The sequence below is a fragment of the Puma concolor genome, chromosome A1, assembly GCF_028749965.1.
Source record: "Puma concolor isolate L17-30 chromosome A1, mPumCon1.1.hap2, whole genome shotgun sequence".
NCBI classification, from domain to species: Eukaryota; Metazoa; Chordata; class Mammalia; order Carnivora; family Felidae; genus Puma; species Puma concolor.
Window position 1 is genome coordinate 118,760,960 of NC_141667.1, and position 20,325 is coordinate 118,781,284.

Genomic DNA, 20,325 nt, shown 5'->3' on the forward strand with positions numbered 1-20,325 from the left:
TCAGGAGTCACCCCCACACAACCCCCAGGCCTCACTCCCATTGTATTCCATGCACAGGGCTCCAGAGTCAGGCAACTTGGTAGCCCTGTAGGGCAAAGGTAAGGCATTTGGCTTTTATGTATGTAGGAGGGAGAAATCTAGGAGGGCTTGTGCAAAGGAGTGTCATGCGTGGACTTGTAAATATATCACTCTATGCAAATGAAACATGAGGAGGAAGAGTAGATGATGGGAGAAGAATTAGAAAGGCAGCAAACGGTCCAGGCAAGAGATAGTAGCGGCTTACATGAAGACTGGCCCAATGCAGGCTGTGCTTTGAGTGTAGAGTTAACAGGACTTGTTTGAAATCTAGGTCTGGAAGGTGAGGTAAAGGGAAGAATGCTGATGATGCCCAGCGTTTTGGTCTAAGCACATGCCCCGATGGAGAGCAGTGAATGAGCTGACATAGACTAGTGGAAAGACAGTTTCGGGAAGAAACTCACAAATTCCGTGGACTCACAGATTCCTGTAAGAAAAAAAAAAAAGCATAAATGATTATATTGCTACCTTCTGCTGTTTAGCACTTCACCATTTACAGAGCCCTTTCTGTTTGTTACCTTATGGATCCTCACACAACCCTGTGAGTTCAGACTCTTTCTTCCTTTTTGCAGCTTGAGGAAATGAGAACCCAGAAAAGTTAAGGCTAATACACCAACAAAGATCATGGCTTTATCATGGGTTTATTTCTTCCTATAATGAATACAGCCACCTTCAGTAGTACTTGCCCAGCACTGAAGGATAGAGAAGGGAATGGGGAATCTCTCGTGTGTGTAATTGACCCACGTTTAAGTATATCGGCTAATTCGAGCCCCCTGTGCAGTTCACATAATTCTATTTTGACAGCTCAGTAGGTGGCATCAATAACTGAGTTGTGAGATCTGCTGTCCACTCACGCAGCATCCAGCCCCATCAGCGCGAGTCCCTTTATCTGCGGAATTACTCAAAGCACCTGCTGGCCTCCCATGGTCCTCAAGCACAGCCCAGAGGCAGCCAGAGGGCAGGGGAAGCCTCACCCCCACAAAGCTTGTAATGATACTTGCTTATATCTTTTCTTACATCTTTAACCTGAACATAAGAATTTAAATAGGATTTTTCTTATGGATGGGCATCCTTAATCCTGGGGTCGACTAATTCATCCTGAAATTTTGGTATCATTTCAAAATCCCCATAATGTAATGAAATTGTCATTGAAGAGTTTACATATCAGAAAATGGGATCACCCAGCTTAAGAAAAAAAGATGGTGAGACTCACACAAAGCAAGGAACCAGTCAATAAATGTAAGTAAGGTATTGTGCCAAGCACAGTGAGAAAGACAGACGTGTAAGTTGTGGTTTCTGGCTCCGTGTACTTATCTCAGACAAGAGGATGTGAAACTATGGAATGTTTCTAACATAGAGTTCATTTAAAATGGAATGTGAAATTTAGATTTCCAGTGTCCAAGAGAGAAAACACTGACTACGTAGTATTTATGCTGAATATCATGTTACATTGTCAAAATGAACTGCAACGCCAGATGCCATCCTCATTGTATCCTGGGTGTTCCCCCAAAGTTCTAAATCATAGTAGTTTTCAGTCCCTGCTTACTGAGATTCTTCTTATTCATGTCGTTGTAGAGCCACTGAAATACAAATGTGTGTTAATACAGCACATGATTGCTTGCACCTAAGGAAGTCATTAAGTAGCAGAAGCATTCCTTGAACAGCACCTAACATATCCTGCATAGTAAATCATGTTCAGTGAATGAATGAATGAGTGAATGAATGAACGAATGAATAATAGGAGACCTGTTTGTAAAAGACAGCTAGAATGTAGTGTGTGTCTCACAGGACACTAGTGCTGTGCTTCTGAAGCCAAGTACATAAATGAAGGCATCAGGGTGTTAGAAAATCAAAAGAGCTAAAACTCAGAGTTCTCAGTTTTATGCTTTCCTCCTAGAAGTTTTTCTGCAACATTTGTGGTCTGAATAACAGACTGTAGTACAAAATCATGTATTATTTAATACCAAGGTATATATAATAAGCAGCTTTAAGGGTGATAGTGTAATGTCTTGTGATGTTCTGACTTTTGTGTCCTGATCAGACCTTAAGAGCTCTGTTCTCACAGTTCAGGGAAAGAAGTGATTGCTTGTTCATCAGCCGTCCAGAAGGAGATGGGGGGCAGGGTGTCAGTGGGAGGGAGAAGAGGGGACAGGGAGTAGAAGAAGAAGCAGTAGACCAGAGTGGCCACCTAAAAGCTTTCTGACATTGGGTTCCCAGCTCTGTTGAAGTTCCTGAAGGTAAACCATAAAGGCTAGTTATAGGTATTGGTGAGACTCTTGTGCTTTGGAAACCGGGCTTTAATGAGGATAGAGAAAGGATGTCAACTACAGTGATCAACAGTGTTGGCTCTAGGGTCAGTCAAACCTGGTGTGGATAATGTGCACCTAACCTCTGGCGCTTTACCTCTGTAAGCCTCGGTGTCTCCCTCCACAAATGGGGACAATACTGGAGCCTGCATTATATGACTGTGATGAGGGTGTAGTGAGATAAAGCCTGGCCCACAGAAAGCACTCAGTACTTACTAGTATTTTGTTCTTATCCCAACAATCCATGAGCTGAGACTTATAGTTGCGAAAATAGAGACTCAAAAACAGCAAATAATTTATGCAAAGTCAAAGGTCTAGTCATAGGTAGAACCTAGATTCAAACCAGGTCTGCAGCCTGTGGCTGAAGTTGTTGAGAAAGGATGCCTAGAAATACTTCCCACCGTTGCCTCACCAGGCCAGAGGGGGTGGTGGCTGCGTAAGCCGGGTCCTGGAACAGCAGGGAAGGGCTCGGGCATTCCACTGGCAAGGTCTGGCTTTCAGGAAATCAACCTTACCAGGCTACCATGCTTCCTGCGCACCTACTGAGCGGGCGCCTAGAGTGTCCTGCAGGGAAAAGCGTGAGTAACCGTGAAGACATCACTTAGGTTTTGGCCAAATTCAGAATGAGAACAGGATACAGAGTGTCCCTCATTCCCCATGTCCAAGTCATTAAGCAAAAGTGCTTGCTGAGGGTCACAGCCTTTGTTTTCTACAGTGATAGCAAAACGTGTTCTCTCTTTGCATCGGAGCACAGAGGCTTCGAGGTCCTGGAGGCTCCTTGGAGGGGAGGGGGAGCCCATGTGGTGATAGTATGTGTGAGGAATAGGAGAGCACAGTGGTTGGCAGGTAAAGACGTGCTCAGCAAATCTGGTGACTCTTCTCCACATTACCCCTAGCGTTCTGCGTTAGGTCTATAAAGAGACATCTCCACTCTGGTTAATGCTCTGTGATTGGTGAGAGTACACAGTGATTGGTTAGACCATTCTGAATCATTTTAATGGACCCTGTGCTCTGCTGTCCATCGTCTGCAGATTGAAGGGTTGCCCTTTCTCATCATGGGACCAGAGAACAGTAGTAGTCTGGACCAATAGTGGCCCAGAGAGGTGAGGCTGGGTTTATAGTCTAGCTGTGCCTCTGTGTAGCGGCAGACAATGGTCAGAGCCTCATTTCTTCATCTGGAAAACAGAAATGTCATGAGAATGGAATGGACTGTCTACTTATGTAGAGTTTAGCACAGGGCCTGGCAGATGTACTCCAACACAGCAGCTGTTAGTACACCATATATGCATGCTCCAGGAACATTCAAGACACGGGTCCAACTGTCAGCGGGTTGGGAACATTGTTTTTGTGTAGAAAGCAGTGCTGGGAACACAGGCGTGGCACTGGAGCTGTGAGAACACCAGTATGAAGCAATAACCAGCCTGCTTCCAGGTTTCTCTCCATGCGTTGCTTGGCCCATGTCTGGCTGGACCGCCCTGCTCAGGCGTGAACCCCTCTCCTTGCTCTACAAGGAGATTACTGTCAGCAGGGAGCCGCCCCTCTCTCCCTCTCCGTGTTGATGCCTCTTATTGCAGTGATTATGTATCCAGCCTGGAAAAATGGTGACATCTTGGGAATGCAGCCCTGGCGTCTGTGGTGCCATGACAACCAGCTGCCCAGCAGTTACCCCTAATAACGACCACACACCACACATTCACAGTCCCTTCCACTTGGGCGGAGGCTCCCCGGGGAGCACAAGCTTCTCTCAGAGCAGCTGCACCAAGACTCCTGCTGGGAACAAATTTTGAAAGAGAAAGAGAGAGGGAGAGAGAATCAGGGAGATAAGAATTCTCTAACCTGTCATGTATGGACTGGGCCCAGGGGCCTGCGGACACAGCCATTTTGTTCCGGGAGCCCAGTGGCTAGAGGACGGTGTACTTCCGCAGTGGGAGGCATAAGGACCCGCCGGTGCCTTTGCCATTCACCCAGTATAACCCAGAGAGGTTATACTGGAGGGGAAAAAACAAATATAAGCACTTGAAAAGCCAGGCCTCGCTGCTAGCAGATTTCTTCATTAGGCTCCTGTCGAGACACCCACTGCCAAGTTGTCATCTTGTCTGGATGGGAGCCGCCTCCTTTTACTGCTGCGAGCTGGAGAGAATGTGCTCAGAAATCTCCGATCGACATCTTTCCAGAATGACAGTTCTCAGAAAGGCACCAGCCCTGCTTGGCTAATAAGTGATTAATCCTCACAAAGGAAGGACAAACAGGCCCAATTAATAAACTTGTCTGTGGATGTTATCCAAATTCAGCCTTTAGATTGGCAGGTACACCCTCAGCCAAACACAGATTCTCACCTCCCCTCTCTTTAGATCACAGATTCCAGCTGAGGCCCCTTATGATAAATGCCTAACCCCAGAGCTAATGAGGCTCTAAGATGCTGTCCTTACTCAGGGAGCACGTGGTCCCAGTCTCTCTGGCCCCCGATTCCTCAGCTGGGAGATGCAGACCATTCTTACCCTGGACAGTGCCTGGCGGGTACCACATCTGCCATCAGTACTGCTCCCCTTCTGTGGGACCTGCCCCCCCTCCCCTGCTCCCACACTAGGACTGCTTAGCTCCTTGTGAATCCTGAACAAATATGTATGTTTTTTAAATAACAGGAAAATAGAGAGGGTGGCCAAAATACCCAGCAAGAGGAAGGAAAGTACATAGTGGGCTGAAGTGGTCAAAGAAGGTTTCTTGGAAGAGACAGTGAGCCCTGAAGGTGGAAAAGGAAGCACGGGAGGGGCAGAGAGAGGTGCTATTCTGGACTGGATGTATTCCTTCAGAATTCATATGTTGAAATCCTAACCCCCAATGTGAAAGTGGCGCCCTTAGCAGGTAATTACATCACAAGGATAGAGCCCACACATAGGGATTCATGCCCTGATAAATGAGCCCGCCCCCAGAGAGCTCTGTCACCCTCTCTGTCATATGGATACAAGACCGTGGTTGGCTGCAACCCAAAAGGGGGCCCTCACCAGAGCCTGATCTTGGTGGCACCTTATTCTCAAATTTGCAGCCTCTAGAACTGTGAGCACGTGGGGACATCTGGGTGTTAGTGGGTTGAGCATATGACTCTTGATTTTGAGTCAGGTCATGATCCCCAGGTCATGGGATCAAGCCCCGCATCCGACTCCCAGTTGAGTGTGAAGCCTGCTTAAGATTCTAAGATTCTTTTTCTCTTTCCCTCCGCCGCTCTCCCCCGCTCGCACACTCTCACTCTCTCCTTAAAAAAAAAGGGAACTATGAGCACTTTGTGTTATTAATAAGCCTCCCATCTATTCTATTCTGCAGAAGCAGTCCACGCTAAGTCAGGGAGGGGTGAGCGTGCATCAAATGCTAGCATCTGCTGAGTGTTCCATAAACATTGGTCATCGTTATTACAGCATGTAAACCACGGACCACAAGCCACAACCCATGTGGCTGAAATGTGAATTTTGTTTGACCACACGCTACAATTTTTTAATTCGTTGCTAACGTTGAAACATCTGGATTCTTCAGAAAAATCTGGCTAGATACGAAGCGCCCTGAATGCCAGGCAGAAGAGGTGGGACTACTGGCTAGTGGCAGTGGGGAGTCACTGTAGGTGTCTTGCAGTGAGGGGGCATTGCTTTGGGAAGAACTGTCCAGCAATCAGTGGGACCACATGTAGTCTCATGTTCTGCTAAATCCTCGTGGAGTCTGGGCCACCTGGCTTGCTATCTTTGCAGCTGCTGTGTTCTGGTTTCCCTGGACTGTGTCAGCCTGTGGGTACAGCAGCATCAGGGCAGTGGCAGAAATGCAGGGAGGAGACGGTGGCTGAGCCGTGGTGGCTCACCAGCTCCCTTGAAAGCAGCAAGCCCATCACCACCCGCACTGGCTTGCTTGCCAGGCCAGCTCTGGAGGAGCATCTGCTGAAAAGGAGTGGGCATCTCGGGGACCCACAGGGAGAGAGAAAGAGCTGCCACCAAGCCCAGGGACATCACACCAGCTTCCCAGAGACGGGTTGGGCAAGAGAGCACGCACACTCTTTCCCCTTCCACTGTTGATAATTTGAGGAAAGTGGAGTGTCAATTTCCCTTTGCCCCCGTAACAAATTACCACAAACATAGTCAATGTAGTGACCTTCAGCAATACAGACTTATAGTTCTGAAGGTCACAAGTCCAAAATGTGTCTCACTGAGCTAACATCAAGGTGTCTGCAGGGCTGTGTTGTGTTCTGGAGGCTGGGGGGGGGGGGGCGGGAATCTGTTCTCTTGCCTCTTCCAGATTCTAGAGGCAGCCCCCATCCTGTGGCTCCCGGCCCCTTTCCTCCAGTTTCTGAGCCAGAGTTGGTGGCGGAGACTTTGTTCTATTGCATCCCTCTGACACAGACTTTCCTGCCTCTTCTTTCCCTTATAAGGACCCCTTGTCGTTACACAGGGTGCAACCAGATAATCTAGCATATTCTCCCCTAGCTTAACGTCAGGGAATGATCCACCTGAATTCCCTTTGGCCCTGTAAGATAGTCACAGCTTCCAGGAATTAGGGTGTGGACATCTTTGGCTCAGGGAGCCTTTTCTTCCTACCACAGAGCAACAAGCACCTTTTCTTTCTTTAATAAGAAGCTCTCAGGCATGATAAGGGAGGGGCCCCCTCCTTGTTGAAGAAAGAACCAAAGAGCACAGGGTCCTCATTTCTCTTGCCCCCTAACCCATGCACCTGTCAAAGTGCCTTATACCTATTGGCACTCAGTGCACATTGGTTGAATAGTGTGTGATGCTAGTATTTGTTGACTTCTGGCCATGTGCCAGGCACTACTGTAGATGTCCTGCCAGCTTCTCTCCTTTTTGATTCTTAAAATAATATCTGCATTTTATTTTTTAATGCTTATTTTTAAGAGAGAGAGAGAGAGTGAGGGGGAAGGGATGGGGAGGTGGACGGAGGATCTGAAGTGGGCCCCCAGCTGACAGCACAGAGCTTGATGCAAGGCTCAAACCCATGAACCGTGAGATCACGACCTGAGGTAAAATCAAGAACCCGACGTTTAACCGACTGAGTCACCCAGGCGCCCCAGTAGCTGCATCTTAAGGAATCTGAGTCTCAGAAAGTTACAGAAAATCAGAGAAGACAATGTGGCCTTTATGGGTTCTAGCCCAAATATGTCTGACTCCAAAGCCTATCTGCTTCTCCAGTACCAGCCTGGCACACCTGAAGAAAGCAATTTGCAGTTACTAAGCCATGATCTGATCCTGCAGGCTTTCCACACGATGTCTCTCTGCCAGCAGGAGTCCTCATAGCCCACTATCCCCCTGAAATGCACTTGTTCCTGCTGATCCCCCTGTCTAGCCTAGGAGCACCCCCCATCCCCTCAGTGTCTTACAAGGGTCAGCAGGCTATGGTCTCCAGGCCAAATCTGGCACACCCCATTTTGTTCAACTCTAGTGAAGAGTGAGGATTTTGCATCTTTAAGTGGTCAAGTGAAAAAGAACCATACTGTTTTATGACATGTGAAAATTCGATGAGGGGCGCCTGAGTGGCTCTGTTGGTTAAAGTGTCCAACTCTTGATACTGGCTCAGGTCATGATCCCACAGTCATGGGATCGAGCCTCATGTCAGGCTCTGTGCTAACAGCCCAGAGCCTGCTTGGGATTCTCTCTCCCTCTCTCTTTGCCCCTCCCCCATTTGTGTGTGTGTACACGTGTGCTCTCTCTCTCTCAAAATAAATTTTTTTTTAAATTAGATGAAATTTCAGTATCCATGAAGAGAGCTTTATGGGAATACACGGTCATCTGTTTACATATGGTGTGTGCTTTCACACCATAGTGGCTGTCACAGTGACCAAATGGCCCTGAAAGCCTGAAATAGCTGCTACCTGGCCCTTTACAGGGGAGGTTTGTTGACCTCTGAGATACCTAGTACTTACTGATCCCTCAAGCTTCAGGCTGTTATTGAGCCTTCCCTGATCACACCAGCCAGATCAGATCCCACCAGACTGTCTCATTTCTCCTCCCTCCGAAAAAAACTTTTTTGACAAAACAATTTTGTTGTTGACAAAACAATTTGGACAAGTTATTTCTTAACTCTGTATGATTATTTATTAGAAGATCTATTTGTGAAATATCATACATGCTTAAGTATTTTGAAAAGTTATACAAAAGTCAGGAACCATTGTAATTCCTTCTAGATTTATCGCTCAGTCTCCCTGATGCTGTGCCTTGTGTTGCTACAGTGTTCACTGTTGAACAATTATTTGTAGAATTAATGAAGGGCTATATAAAAAGCAAATTGCTAGGGGTGTCCGGGTGGCTCAGGAAGTTAAGCTTCTGAATGTGGCCCAGGTCATGATCTCACAGTCCGTAAGTTTGAGCCCCGCATTGGGCTCTGTGCTGACAGCTCAGAGCCTGAAACCTGCTTCAGATTCTGTCTCCCTCTCTCTGTCCCCCTCCCCTGCTCACTTGTCTGTCTCCCTCTCTCTCAAAAACAAGTAAACATTAAAAAGATTTAATAAAAAAACATTTAAAGAAAATATGATACACACAGAAATATTTTTTTAAGAACAGCAAATTGCTAAGGGCAACTAACTGGGCATCACTCTTTGCCAATTCAGACTCCTCCGAGATCCCACTTCCCATTCTGCAGCCCATGTCTGGGGACTGTGTCATTAGGCCCGAGATAGTATAGTAGCCACTAGTTAAATCTTACACTTCTTCTCTCACTGGCCTCAGCTGGATGAAGGCCAGCATTATCAGGCCATGGGAGTTCCAACCCACCGTGGGAAAATTATTGGCCGTTTCTCTCTTTGGGAAAAATTATTGAATATGTCTTCTGTATAGTAAAAATTACTGCCTTGCATCTCAATTTCCAAGCCTTTTCTCTCGGGGGGCAAAACTGTTGCCTGCATATCTCTGAAGGAAAATTGCCATCTGCCTCACTCTGTAGTTGTGTCCCCATTATGGGGAAATTGTCAGCCATGTCTCCAAACACAGAAGCATGCCAGCTGCACTTCTCCACAGAAGAAATGTCAGCAGAAGTGAGCAATTTAAAACCCTGTGCGTGATTTTGAGTCTGTGCCCTTCTCGTCATGAACAGACCTTCATGTCTGCCTGCCTTGTTTCCTTTATTCTCCCTCTCCTCTGCCTGAATCATCCACACCCAGGTCGCAGTGAAGTCTAGCACCAAATCCCAGCCACCTGTACCGAGGAAGGTGTGTTCCAAGTGATAACCCAGAGACAAGCTATTGTGTGCCTGGGTTCCAGTCCAGTTAGAAGACCTAGAAATCGATTTCATAACTGGTAGCACTTACAATCTGACCCTAGTGGAAAAACACTCCTTTAATACCACGTCTGCCCTAAGCACCACCTGCTTGTTCCCTGCTGTCTTCCGTGTGATTCTGGGTCCAGGCATGGCGCTAAGTGCTCCAGGAAAGATCCATCTCATCTGTCCCACATCCACCCTATAAGGTAGCTGGCCACTCCTCTCATCTCCATGTGACAGCTAAGGAGTATGAAGCTTGGAAGAAGGCAGGTCACTTGTCCACGGCTTCACGACTCATAAGTCACAGAGCTGGACTTTGTCCTAGGCCTGCCAAGCCTGGAACCACCTGTGGCCTCAGCCCCCACACCCTGGCCGTTAGCTCCTGTGCAGTGTCTACTGTGAGGGCCAGTGCATGGAGCCACATGCAGGAACCACCTTTTCAAACTGGTTTCCCTCCAGCCTCTCTTCTCTTGTCCCCAGAGCCCACCACAGGCATGTGACGTGCTTCCCACTTGGTTTTGTCCCCGTTGTAACATAGGTGGTCTTAGCTTTAGGTTCCTCCGAACTCAGCAGTTTTCTTAATTCTTTCTCTGTTTTGTTATGTCACCTCTTCCCCAGGATTCTGATACTGGCTTAGGTTACCCTGTCATCTGAGTTCTGTCAGGTGAACAGCACTGAGCTATGCACCATGAAGAATAATACTCTTCGTCCCATGCAGACATATTCATATCTGCTTATGTTATAATACAAAATTTTTTCTGCACTGGACACCTCATGCAGCCTGTAGAACTTAAAAGAAGTGTCAGTTGCTTTTGCCTATAGCATTGCAGTTCCCCAGAGGAACTCTGTACTAGAGAAACTCTGGACTGCAAGGGATTTGTCAAAAAAAAAAAAAAAAAAACCAACAGTGGGGAGGGAGACGGTGTGATCAAGTAAGATCTAAAGGCAGGACAAAGCAGTGATTCTCAACCAGGAGCAGTCATGCCAGCCCAGGCCACAGTTGACAGTATCTGAAGACTTTTTGGTTGTCCCACCCAGGGCTTGAAGACATAGTGGGCAGAGGCCAGGGATGTTGCTAAACATCCCTCAGTGCCCCAACAACAGGGAATTATCTGTCCAAAATTCAATAGTGAAAAAGGTGAGAAACCTGGATTCCTAAAGAATCATTCATTTTTCTCTGCCTGCAGGACTTCTCAGCACCTTTAATAGGCTAATTGTAATGTCAACCCCCAAAACTGAATAGGAGTTTCCCAGGCTCTTTTGACCTTAGAATCTAGAATCCCTGACATATTCCTGAGTGCTCTGCTGAAGTCTCCTTGGGAAGGCTAGTCTAGAATACTGGGAATTGGGAGAGGAAAATTAAAAGACGAGATCACTGGAATTCATAGATCTTACCATCTGAGAGGTGGGAGGCACGTGGTAGACAATCCTGACTCACATTACAGACAAGAAAATAGTTCCACAGAGCTGAGAATAGTCCAGCCATTGAAATCAGAGGCAGATCAGAGGTTAAAAGCATAGGCTGGGAACAGACCAAGTGAAAATCCTTGTCGTGCCTCCTACCAACAGTAGGATCCATGCCTGAGTTGACTGACCAGACTGATTGTCCAAAAGGGAAATAACACCTGTGAATACGGAGTAGGTTGATATATGCAAAGCACCCAGTGTAACAGAGTAGGTATTAGGAGCAGCTAATTTGTGTCCAGCCTGGATTCCAACAGCATCCTCCCCTCCCAGGCTGATGTCCTTTCCAGTATCCCACGATGGTTTGATGGGTACATGAGGAGATAAGGAGGAGCCGAGGCACAGAAGTGGGAGTTCACAGGGGCATATGGAACATTAGAGAGCCCATCAGAGAGAACATTAGAGAGAAATGATATTGACAGAATGAGGGAAGGCCTGATTGTGGAGACAGTGTAATAGTAAAGGCTGTATCTACTGCTCACTAGCTGTGTGATCCTGAGCAAGGCTACTCAGCCTATCCTGGTCTATCTCATCAATAAAGACAGGGAGAATATCTCCCTGAAAAGTTTGAGCAGTAAATGGGATAAGGTGTGCAAAGCATGAGGACCAAGAAATGATAGATGTCATTACTGTTGGCAGTTGTCATTGGGGTCTCTGACACACTAGCTCCCTGTTGGCAAATTTGACACTTGCCCAGTGCCTCAGTCTGGACTGTTAGGATTGTCATCAAGAGTGTTTCCTCACCAAGGGAGCAAAGTTCTTCTCTCCATCACAGGTCTCTTCTTTCCTGCTCCTGATGTCTTTGTGTTTTAGAAGCTAGTTGGAAACCATGTAGGTCAGCAGAATTTTTTTTTTTTTAGACAGAGAAAGCACTAGTAGGAGTAGGGGGAGGGGGGATAGAATCGCAAGCAGGTTCCACTCTCAACTTGGAGCCTGATGCGGGGCTGGATCCCATGATCCTGAAATGAGCTGAAATCAAGAATTGGATGCTCATTGAGGAGGGCACTTGTTGGGATGAGCGCTGGTGTTGTATGTAAGCCAATTTGACAATAAATTATATTAAAAAAATAAAAATAAATAAAAAAAGAATTGGATGCTCAACTGACTGAGCACCTAGGCGCCCCCAGGTCAGCAGGACATTTAATGCCAAGCCAGAGGTTACCAAGAGAAATACTCAAGCACTGGATCCTTTTGCATCAGGTGTTTAGTAAATTACATGGACCACACAGTGATGTTCCGTTTGTATTCCACTAGCTCCTTTCTTTCCCTCTGATAATGCAGTAAAATCTCACTTATTCATGTCTATAACTAAATTTGTGTGATTGTTTAATATGTGTTTCTTCCTCTGGCCTGTGAGTTCCATGAGAGTAGGACTGGATCTATCTTGTTCCTTGTGTCCTTGGTATGTAGTACAGGGCCTGGCCTGTGTCCATCCAACAACACATGGTTTTTATTTGTGTGTTCTAAGTAATGTACTAAGTACTCTGCACATGTGTCATTGCATATCAAAGACACTTAAATAACTGACAAGTAATTGTTCAGGGTGAATTAGTGAAAACCTTGAATTAAAGATGACTTCCTATGGAATATATTTTTTCATACTTTTCAAGGAATTGAAACAAATTTGAGGTGAATAAAGCATTGCTTTGATAGGTTCCTTTCAGGACCTGTTGAATTAATAGATAAGTATTATTTTCCTGTAAGACTTAAAATGAGTTGTCAATATCCATTCATCTAATGTATTTACTGAGTATGTCCTAGGTTTCAAGGAATATAGCATGACAAAACAGACAAAACTCCCTCCCCTCATAGACCTTAGGTATTAGGAGACACAAAATATATTAAAGGCCAATGCATATAAACTGGAGGAATGGGGCAGTGGGAGGAGGGGTTGCCTCACTGCTGACAGGCTACAGACATTAGAATTCAGGGGTGAGGAGTGCCTGGGTGGCTCAGTCAAATAAGCATCTGACTTCACCTCAGGTCATGATTTTGCAGTTCGTGAGTTCGAGCCCTGCTTCAGGCTCACTGCTGTCAGCACAGAGATCCTCTCTGTCCCTCTCTCTGCTCCTCCCCCACTTGCGCTGTCTCTCTCAAAATAAACTTTAAAAAAATAATAATGCTAGAGGTGGCCTGAGGGTCTGGGCTTCTTGTGGTGTAGACATCTTCACAGGGTCATACGAAGTCCTGAGGTCCCCAACCTATGCTTGTGGATGATGGTGTAAGTCTTGAACCCATGAGCCTGTTGTGTAGAAACTGTGTTTCATAAATATTGGGAATGAGTTTTTTCTTTTGAGGACTTTGGCTTTATAAGAAGGATAGAATAGAACCAAGCATCATTAAGAGCCCCTCCACTCACTGTCCTCTAGTTAATACACAATTTAAAATATTTAGTGTCATCATTAGGGGGAAAAGAGCCTTTCTGCTTGGTGATTCAGTGATTCTATGTAGATTCTACCCTGGTTACCTTCTTACAGCTACTAAAATAAGGCCTTGTACATGACACTAGGCAGAATTGATTCATGGTTAAGAACAAGGACTTGAAAGTCAGCGAGATCTGAGTGCAAAGTGCAGCTGTACCTCAGTCTAGCTGTATTGTCCCCTGGTGACACAGCCTCTCTCTGCCTTAATTGTTCACATCTGTAAAATAAAGAATTATTGTTTCTATGTCAGAGAACTAGTGTAAGGATTAAATGAGATAAAGCATGTAAAGCACAGGGCCTGGAACATAGTACGCTCCCTGTCAGCAGAAATTATCAGTACTATTCAGTGTTGCTGCTGAATGAATGAAAGCAAATCATCAACTTGGTATTAAGACTTGGATATGCGGGGCACCTGGGTGGCTCAGTCAGTTAAGCATCCGACTTCAGCCCAGGTCATGATCTCACAGTCTGTGAGTTTAAGCCCTGCGTCGGGTTCTGTGCTGACAGCTCAGAGCGTGGAGCCTGCTTCGGGTTCTGCGTCTTCCTCTCTCTCTGCCCCTCCCCTGCTCATGCTCTGTCTCTCTGTCTCAAAAATAAATAAAAACATTTAAAAAAATTGAGACTTGGATATGCATACACATGGTATAAGGTGCCAAGTGCTATGCTGGCCAGTACATTACCTATAGCCTGCCCTCTGTGTCGTACATAAGAATGGGTAGTGGGCTGATGAAAGAATTGTCGTCTTTCATCTCCCCTCCATCTTCTGGGGCTGTCATTTTCGGGCCTTACAAGGTTGCTACAGTGGCATCCCAGTAGGCCACATGTGTGGAGAACAGATTGCTAGGTATAACCTTGTAAACATTCTTTATGTCATTTAAATAGCCCACAAGTTCTGTAGTCCTCAGTCCCACAGTCTCAGTCTCAAATAAAATATGATTGGCTGATGGAGAAGCAGGGCATGCTAATGAGGATAAAAATAGCTCCTGACATTTATTGAGAACCTACAATGTGTCAATCATATGTTCCGAGCAATATGCATCCCCCTTCTGCAGCTGGGAAAACTGAATCTCGGCGTAGTAAATAAAATGTGAACAGCTGGTAAGTGACAGAGGCAGAAATTGATGGACTCCAGAGTAGGTCTGCTTATCCCTTCCCATTGACTGCAGGTGCATCAGGTGGAGATGACCAAGCCTCGGGGCTCCTGCTTGTCTATTGAGATGTTGGCATGGAGCTTGCCTGGCGTTTCTAAGTGCCCAGTCCTAATGAGATTCCCTTGAAGGGCAACTAATGTGAAAATCTAGTTTTCAAGGCCAGGGGCCTTCATTAATGTTTGATCAAAATCCAAGAGGTTTTTCTGTTTCACTGGGCTTAATTCTCAAGTTCAGTTCTGATTGATGAGGGTTTTTTGTTGTTCTCTTACATGGTTAGGTGAAAATTACGATTTTGGTTTGGCTGTTCCAACAAGGTTTGAAAAAGAACTCATTGTAGTCGTAGGTTTTCTACATAGAATTGGATACTGACTCTGTGTAGAGCAAGAAAGAGAAATCTCTGGAGGATATGTTAGCGACGTAACCTGCAGGCTGGTGTTTGGTTCAGCCTAAGATTGTGATACAAACACTTAAGTGAAACCATACTCAGTTGCCATTATTTTAGGTTAAAAATAAGTATGGGCAAATGTCTGTAACTGTGCATCATACATGCTGAGCACGCAGATGGCAAAGAATTCATTCATTTATCTAACTTTGGTTCTAATCAAGCAACACATGTTTATTGAACATTTGTGCCCAAGTCTTTAAGTACAAAGAAAAACCAAAAAGAAGCTCGCACTGCAATTGCAGTAAGACAAACATGCATAGTGTTAAATAGCAATGTGAGAGTACCAGAGGTCTTGTTAAATAAGTGGGCCAGGGGCGCCTGGGTGGCGCAGTCGGTTAAGCGTCTGACTTCAGCCAGGTCACGATCTCGCGGTCCGTGAGTTCGAGCCCCGCATCGCGCTCTGGGCTGATGGCTCAGAACCTGGAGCCTGTTTCCGATTCTGTGTCTCCCTCTCTCTCTGCCCCTCCCCCGTTCGTGCTCTCTGTCTCTCTCTGTCCCAAAAATAAATAAACGTTGAAAAAAAATTTTTTTTTAAAAAAAATAAATAAATAAATAAGTGGGCCAGACCAAATGTGGGGGGCTTCTGTGAAAAAAAAAATCATTTAAGGCAAAGATGGTATGCGAAGGATGAGGCGTAAGAGCCCAGAGGGATTTCAGTCTGTGAAGACAGAACAATCAGGCCTAGAAATGGGAACACTCAAAATATACCTAAGCTATGTTCTATATATTCCATTTGAACCAGAGAAGTTCAAAATCAAGATCGACATGTTACAACAACTTTTGATGGGCTCTGTTGTCCAACTGAGGGGCTGTGCCTTTATTCGTGTAAGTGGAAATCAGCTGAAGCTACTGAGGTAAGAAGTGCCTGGATAGCAGAGCAAAGGGACAATATACACAAAAGACAAGACTGAGGCTCAGCAAAGCAACACTATTAAAAACCATGACCAAAGAGATAGGAAAATAAATGTCCACACAAAAGCTTATGCATGAATATTCATAGCAGCATTATGTGTAATAGCCAAAAAGTAGACACCCAAGTGTTTATCAACTGATAAATGGATAGACCAAATCTGGTATATCCATACAATGAGTTATTATTCACCCATCAAAAGGAATGAAGTGCTGACATCCACTAGAGCATAGATGAACCTTGGAAACAGTTTACTAAGGGAGAAAGTAGTCACAGGAAAACCCTACATTGTATAATTCCATTTATGGGAAATTTCCAGATTAGGTAATTTCATACAACCATAAAACAGATTAGTCATTTCCTAGGGCTGCAGGAGTAGGGAAGCAGAAGTAATTGCAAATGGGTATGGAATTTTTGAGGGTTAGTTGATGAAAAGTTTGAAATTTAGATTGTTGCAATGCTTATACAAGTATGTGATTATACTGACAAAAACAATGGACTATAAACTTCAAATGAGGAAATTGTACAGTATGTAATTTTATATCTAAAAAAAACCCATAAACACATTTTTAGGCATCTCAGATGACTCCAAGTTTTGATATGTGAGGTGACCCACAAAGACCAGGGGAGTTGTGTAACAGAGGTAGATCCATAGACCTGGAGCTTGGAAATGCTCAGGGCTAGATCCATCAATGTACAGGCCCATGTGAGTCCTTCCATGAAAAGGAAAATACAGAAACCAATAACCACTTTCTGCTTCCAGGGAGATGACGGTTCTCTATTAGTACCTTACTCACATTCTGAAGATTCTACTCCAAGTTAGACTGTTGTCTTTCTAGCTGGCCCATACATGGTAGAGTTAGTTGAAAAGGATGTGCTCATTTTGTCTTGTTTTGCTTCTGCCGTGCAGTTTTTGAAGAGCCCGAAGATCCAAGCAACAGGTCGTTTTTCTCTGAAATTATCTCTTCGATTTCGGATGTGAAGTTCAGCCACAGTGGGAGGTATATCATGACCAGAGACTATCTGACCGTTAAAGTCTGGGATCTCAACATGGAAAACCGCCCCATTGAAACTTACCAGGTACGGACCACCACCCACCCATAGTTCCATAAGGCACTTCCTTTGTGGACCTCCAAGACAGCTTCTGCCTACAAAGGCTTACAGTACACAAGAGTAAAAGACAGTACATCATCATAAATTCCATAAAATGGTCCAGCCTGCAATTGCTATAGGATTTAGACAAGGGTACAGAAGGAGGAGCTTGGATTCAATTTAACCCATATCTACTGACCATTTAAATGTGGGATGGATACTGCAGATACAGAGGTGAACGAGACAGACACGGTCCTGGTCTCTTTGAGCTGTGTGGTGTGTGATCGGGAAGCCAGATGATGAACAGGGAACTGAGTAGGCGGTGATGCAAGAGATGGTACTGTGTGCATGGGAGCACACACAAGGAGGGTCAGTCTGGCAAAAAGAAACCCTAAGGCTGAGTCTTGAATGACAGGAGCTAGCCAGAAAAATCATATTGTTAGAAGGATAGTATGTTCATAGCTGGTGTGTTCAGAAAGTTCTTCTGCCCATGTTCTGTATTCAAGATATCAAGAAGTCTAGAAATCTAGGCCCTGGTAAAGAACATTAGGTTATTTTGTCTTCAGGCTGAGTACAATGGAAAACCATTAAAAGGTTTTGGAGGAAATGATGACAGTTGGGGCTCTGGAATTGGCAGCATGCGGATAGAGGGAGAGGCAGGAGGAGAGTCTGTGAGTTTCGCTTGCTGATTCAGTATGAAGAGAAGAGCAATCAAGAAGTGTACACGTTTTTGGCTTAAGCATTGGCTAAATGGTTGGTAGGTTTATGGACCAAGGGAACAAAGGAGAAGGCAGTGTGCAGTGTTTAGAATGGCTTTTTCTTAGAAGAGGAAGACCAGGTTTTGAGGTAGAAAGGATTTGAGGAAGTTCATTTCAGGTAAGAGCACAATGGAAGCAAAGATCAAGAGGCAGGAATAAACTGGTCTTTTTAGAGATATTTTGGGTTAGATTAAAAGAAGTACAAAAATTCTAGACAGGGATTTAACTTACCTATTTTTCTTGAAACATAATTCACATACCCTAATATCCATCCTTTCGAAGTCTATGTGAGTGTATTCACAAAGTTGTGGAACCCTCACCACTATTCCATTCCAGAACATTTTCATCATTGACCAGCACATTCTGGCTATGCTAGGGAGGAGAGCCTATAGAGGGACATAGTAGCAAACACAACAGTAAAAAAGTTATTGCAAATTCTGGCAAAGGCTGAGAGTAGCTCAGATGAGCTTGTGATGAATGGAAGTGGCCAAATTCTTGTAAAATCTATAGGAGTTGACAACAAATTGGATATGTGATGAAAGAGGAAACGAGGGGGCGCCTGGGTGGCGCAGTCGGTTAAGCGTCCGACTTCAGCCAGGTCACGATCTCACGGTCCGTGAGTTCGAGCCCCGCGTCGTGCTCTGGGCTGATGGCTCAGAGCCTGGAGCCTGTTTCCGATTCTGTGTCTCCCTCTCTCTCTGCCCCTCCCCCGTTCATGCTCTGTCTCTGTCTGTCCCATAAATAAATAAAAAAAAAAAAAAAAAAAAACGTTGAAAGAGGAAACGAGGTTTTTTTTATCCTGCCCAATTAGGAAAATGGCAGTGCCATTTTATGCAGATGAGGAAATCGAGAATTTTGTTTGGGACATTTTGGACCAAATAAACATCCAGAAACTGCAAGTAGGCAGCTCAGTTGGAGTTTGGGTATATCTTAGCTTAAAGAAAAGAAGAGGTCTATTTCAAGGAGAAGGAAACACCAACTACTAAATGCTGTTGCTAAATCAAATAGAAATGGGTAGAAAATAGGCCAATTGATCTAAGTGGAGGTGAGTGGTAGTAATGAAGGTCTGATTTGCGTGGGTTTCAAGAGAGACTATAAATGGAAGATGTGAGTGCAATGAGTACAGATAACTCTTCCAAGAAATTTTAGTTTGAAGGGCAACAGAGAAATGGAGTGGTATCTGGAATGGGATATAGGCATAAGGAAAGTGTATCACAGTATACTTTATGCTGATGGGAATAAGCCAGTAGAGAAAGAATAATTCAAGCAGCTAAGTGCTTGAGGGAAGCAAGATGGAACAGGTCCACTGTAGAATTGGTCTTAGATGAGAAGATGGACAATCCATCCATCAAAGTCAGGAGGTTTGTAAATTTTGTGATGGGAACAATAGATGCTTTCTTCTTATTGCTTCTATTTTCTCAAAAGAAGGAAGGTTCATTAGTTGAGTGAGAAGTATAAAACACCTAAGACTGAGTTGAATACAGAAGTGTTGTAGAGTTGCTCAAGGATCCACTTGAGTACAATGGAAGGAGAGAGGAAGTCAAATTTGTTGAAGGTACATACTAAGGGTGTGATTATAATGATGGATGGACCACTAAACCTCAGGTAGTAAGGAGGGAAATACTGGGTGAAGGAAAGTAGACAGGAAAATGGATTTAAAGACTTAATGGAATCAAGATAGTAAAGGGAGTGAACTAAAAAGGTAGGAGGTAGCAATAAAGTAGTACTTGTTAAACAGGTACACTTAACAGTCATGGCAAGTCTCATAACGACCAAGGAGGCAAAGGAAAAAAACCACTGAAAATGATGAGGCCAAGTAACTGAGAGACCAGAAGAATGATGGCAGGGGATCTGGGTGTTACAATTGCCTCGAGGAATGTGGCAGAGGGACTCAGAACTGTTGCTGACTCTAACAAGGTAGACAGCAGGGAGTCTTCAGGGAAAGCAGGGAGCTCTTCAGAAGAGGTAAGGAATCATGGTCTGGAGCAGCAAGGAGCCCACCTACTCCACCTTGACACATATGAGTGAAAGTCCTGCTACTACTGTGGCCACAGGAGAAGCCAACCTTTCAGAAGAAATTCAGAGAGAAGATTGAGGACCCCCCAGGACTTTGACCAACTGTGAGTAACACAAGGTCCTATGAGAAGGTTTGGGGGCCAGAAATGAAGACAACATATGTAATTGAGATAGTTTGTGGTTGAAATAACCTGCCCTATATATTTGGAGTCTTACTGTCCCCTAGATCCTTCCAGACTTCAGGGCCCCGCTTCACAGCACTTACCTTCAGGTTCTCACCTTCAGCCCAGGGCTAGAGCCAACTGGAACGTCATCTTCCAACTACACAGACAAACATCTAGTGTTACGAACTCCATACCAAACAGAGGGCAATGTCGAGTAGAACCTGAATGTGGGTGGTGTTGACAGGGGTGTAGCCTGCTGGCAAGCCTGGATTAGAGAAAACT

The 20,325-nt window shown here is 45.0% G+C and overlaps 1 protein-coding gene across 11 annotated transcripts in view; it reads left to right on the plus strand.

The window, feature by feature from the left end:
* The window catches only part of PPP2R2B (protein phosphatase 2 regulatory subunit Bbeta), a 462,912-nt gene that overhangs the window by 433,585 nt on the left and 9,002 nt on the right, over positions 1–20,325 (plus strand). For all 11 annotated transcript variants that reach the window (XM_086701139.1, XM_086701128.1, XM_025924130.2 and 8 more), the window contains one exon: positions 16,924–17,093. In XM_086701139.1, coding sequence (XP_086557265.1) covers positions 16,924–17,093 — 170 coding nt within the window. The remainder of the gene's footprint in view (positions 1–16,923; positions 17,094–20,325) is intronic.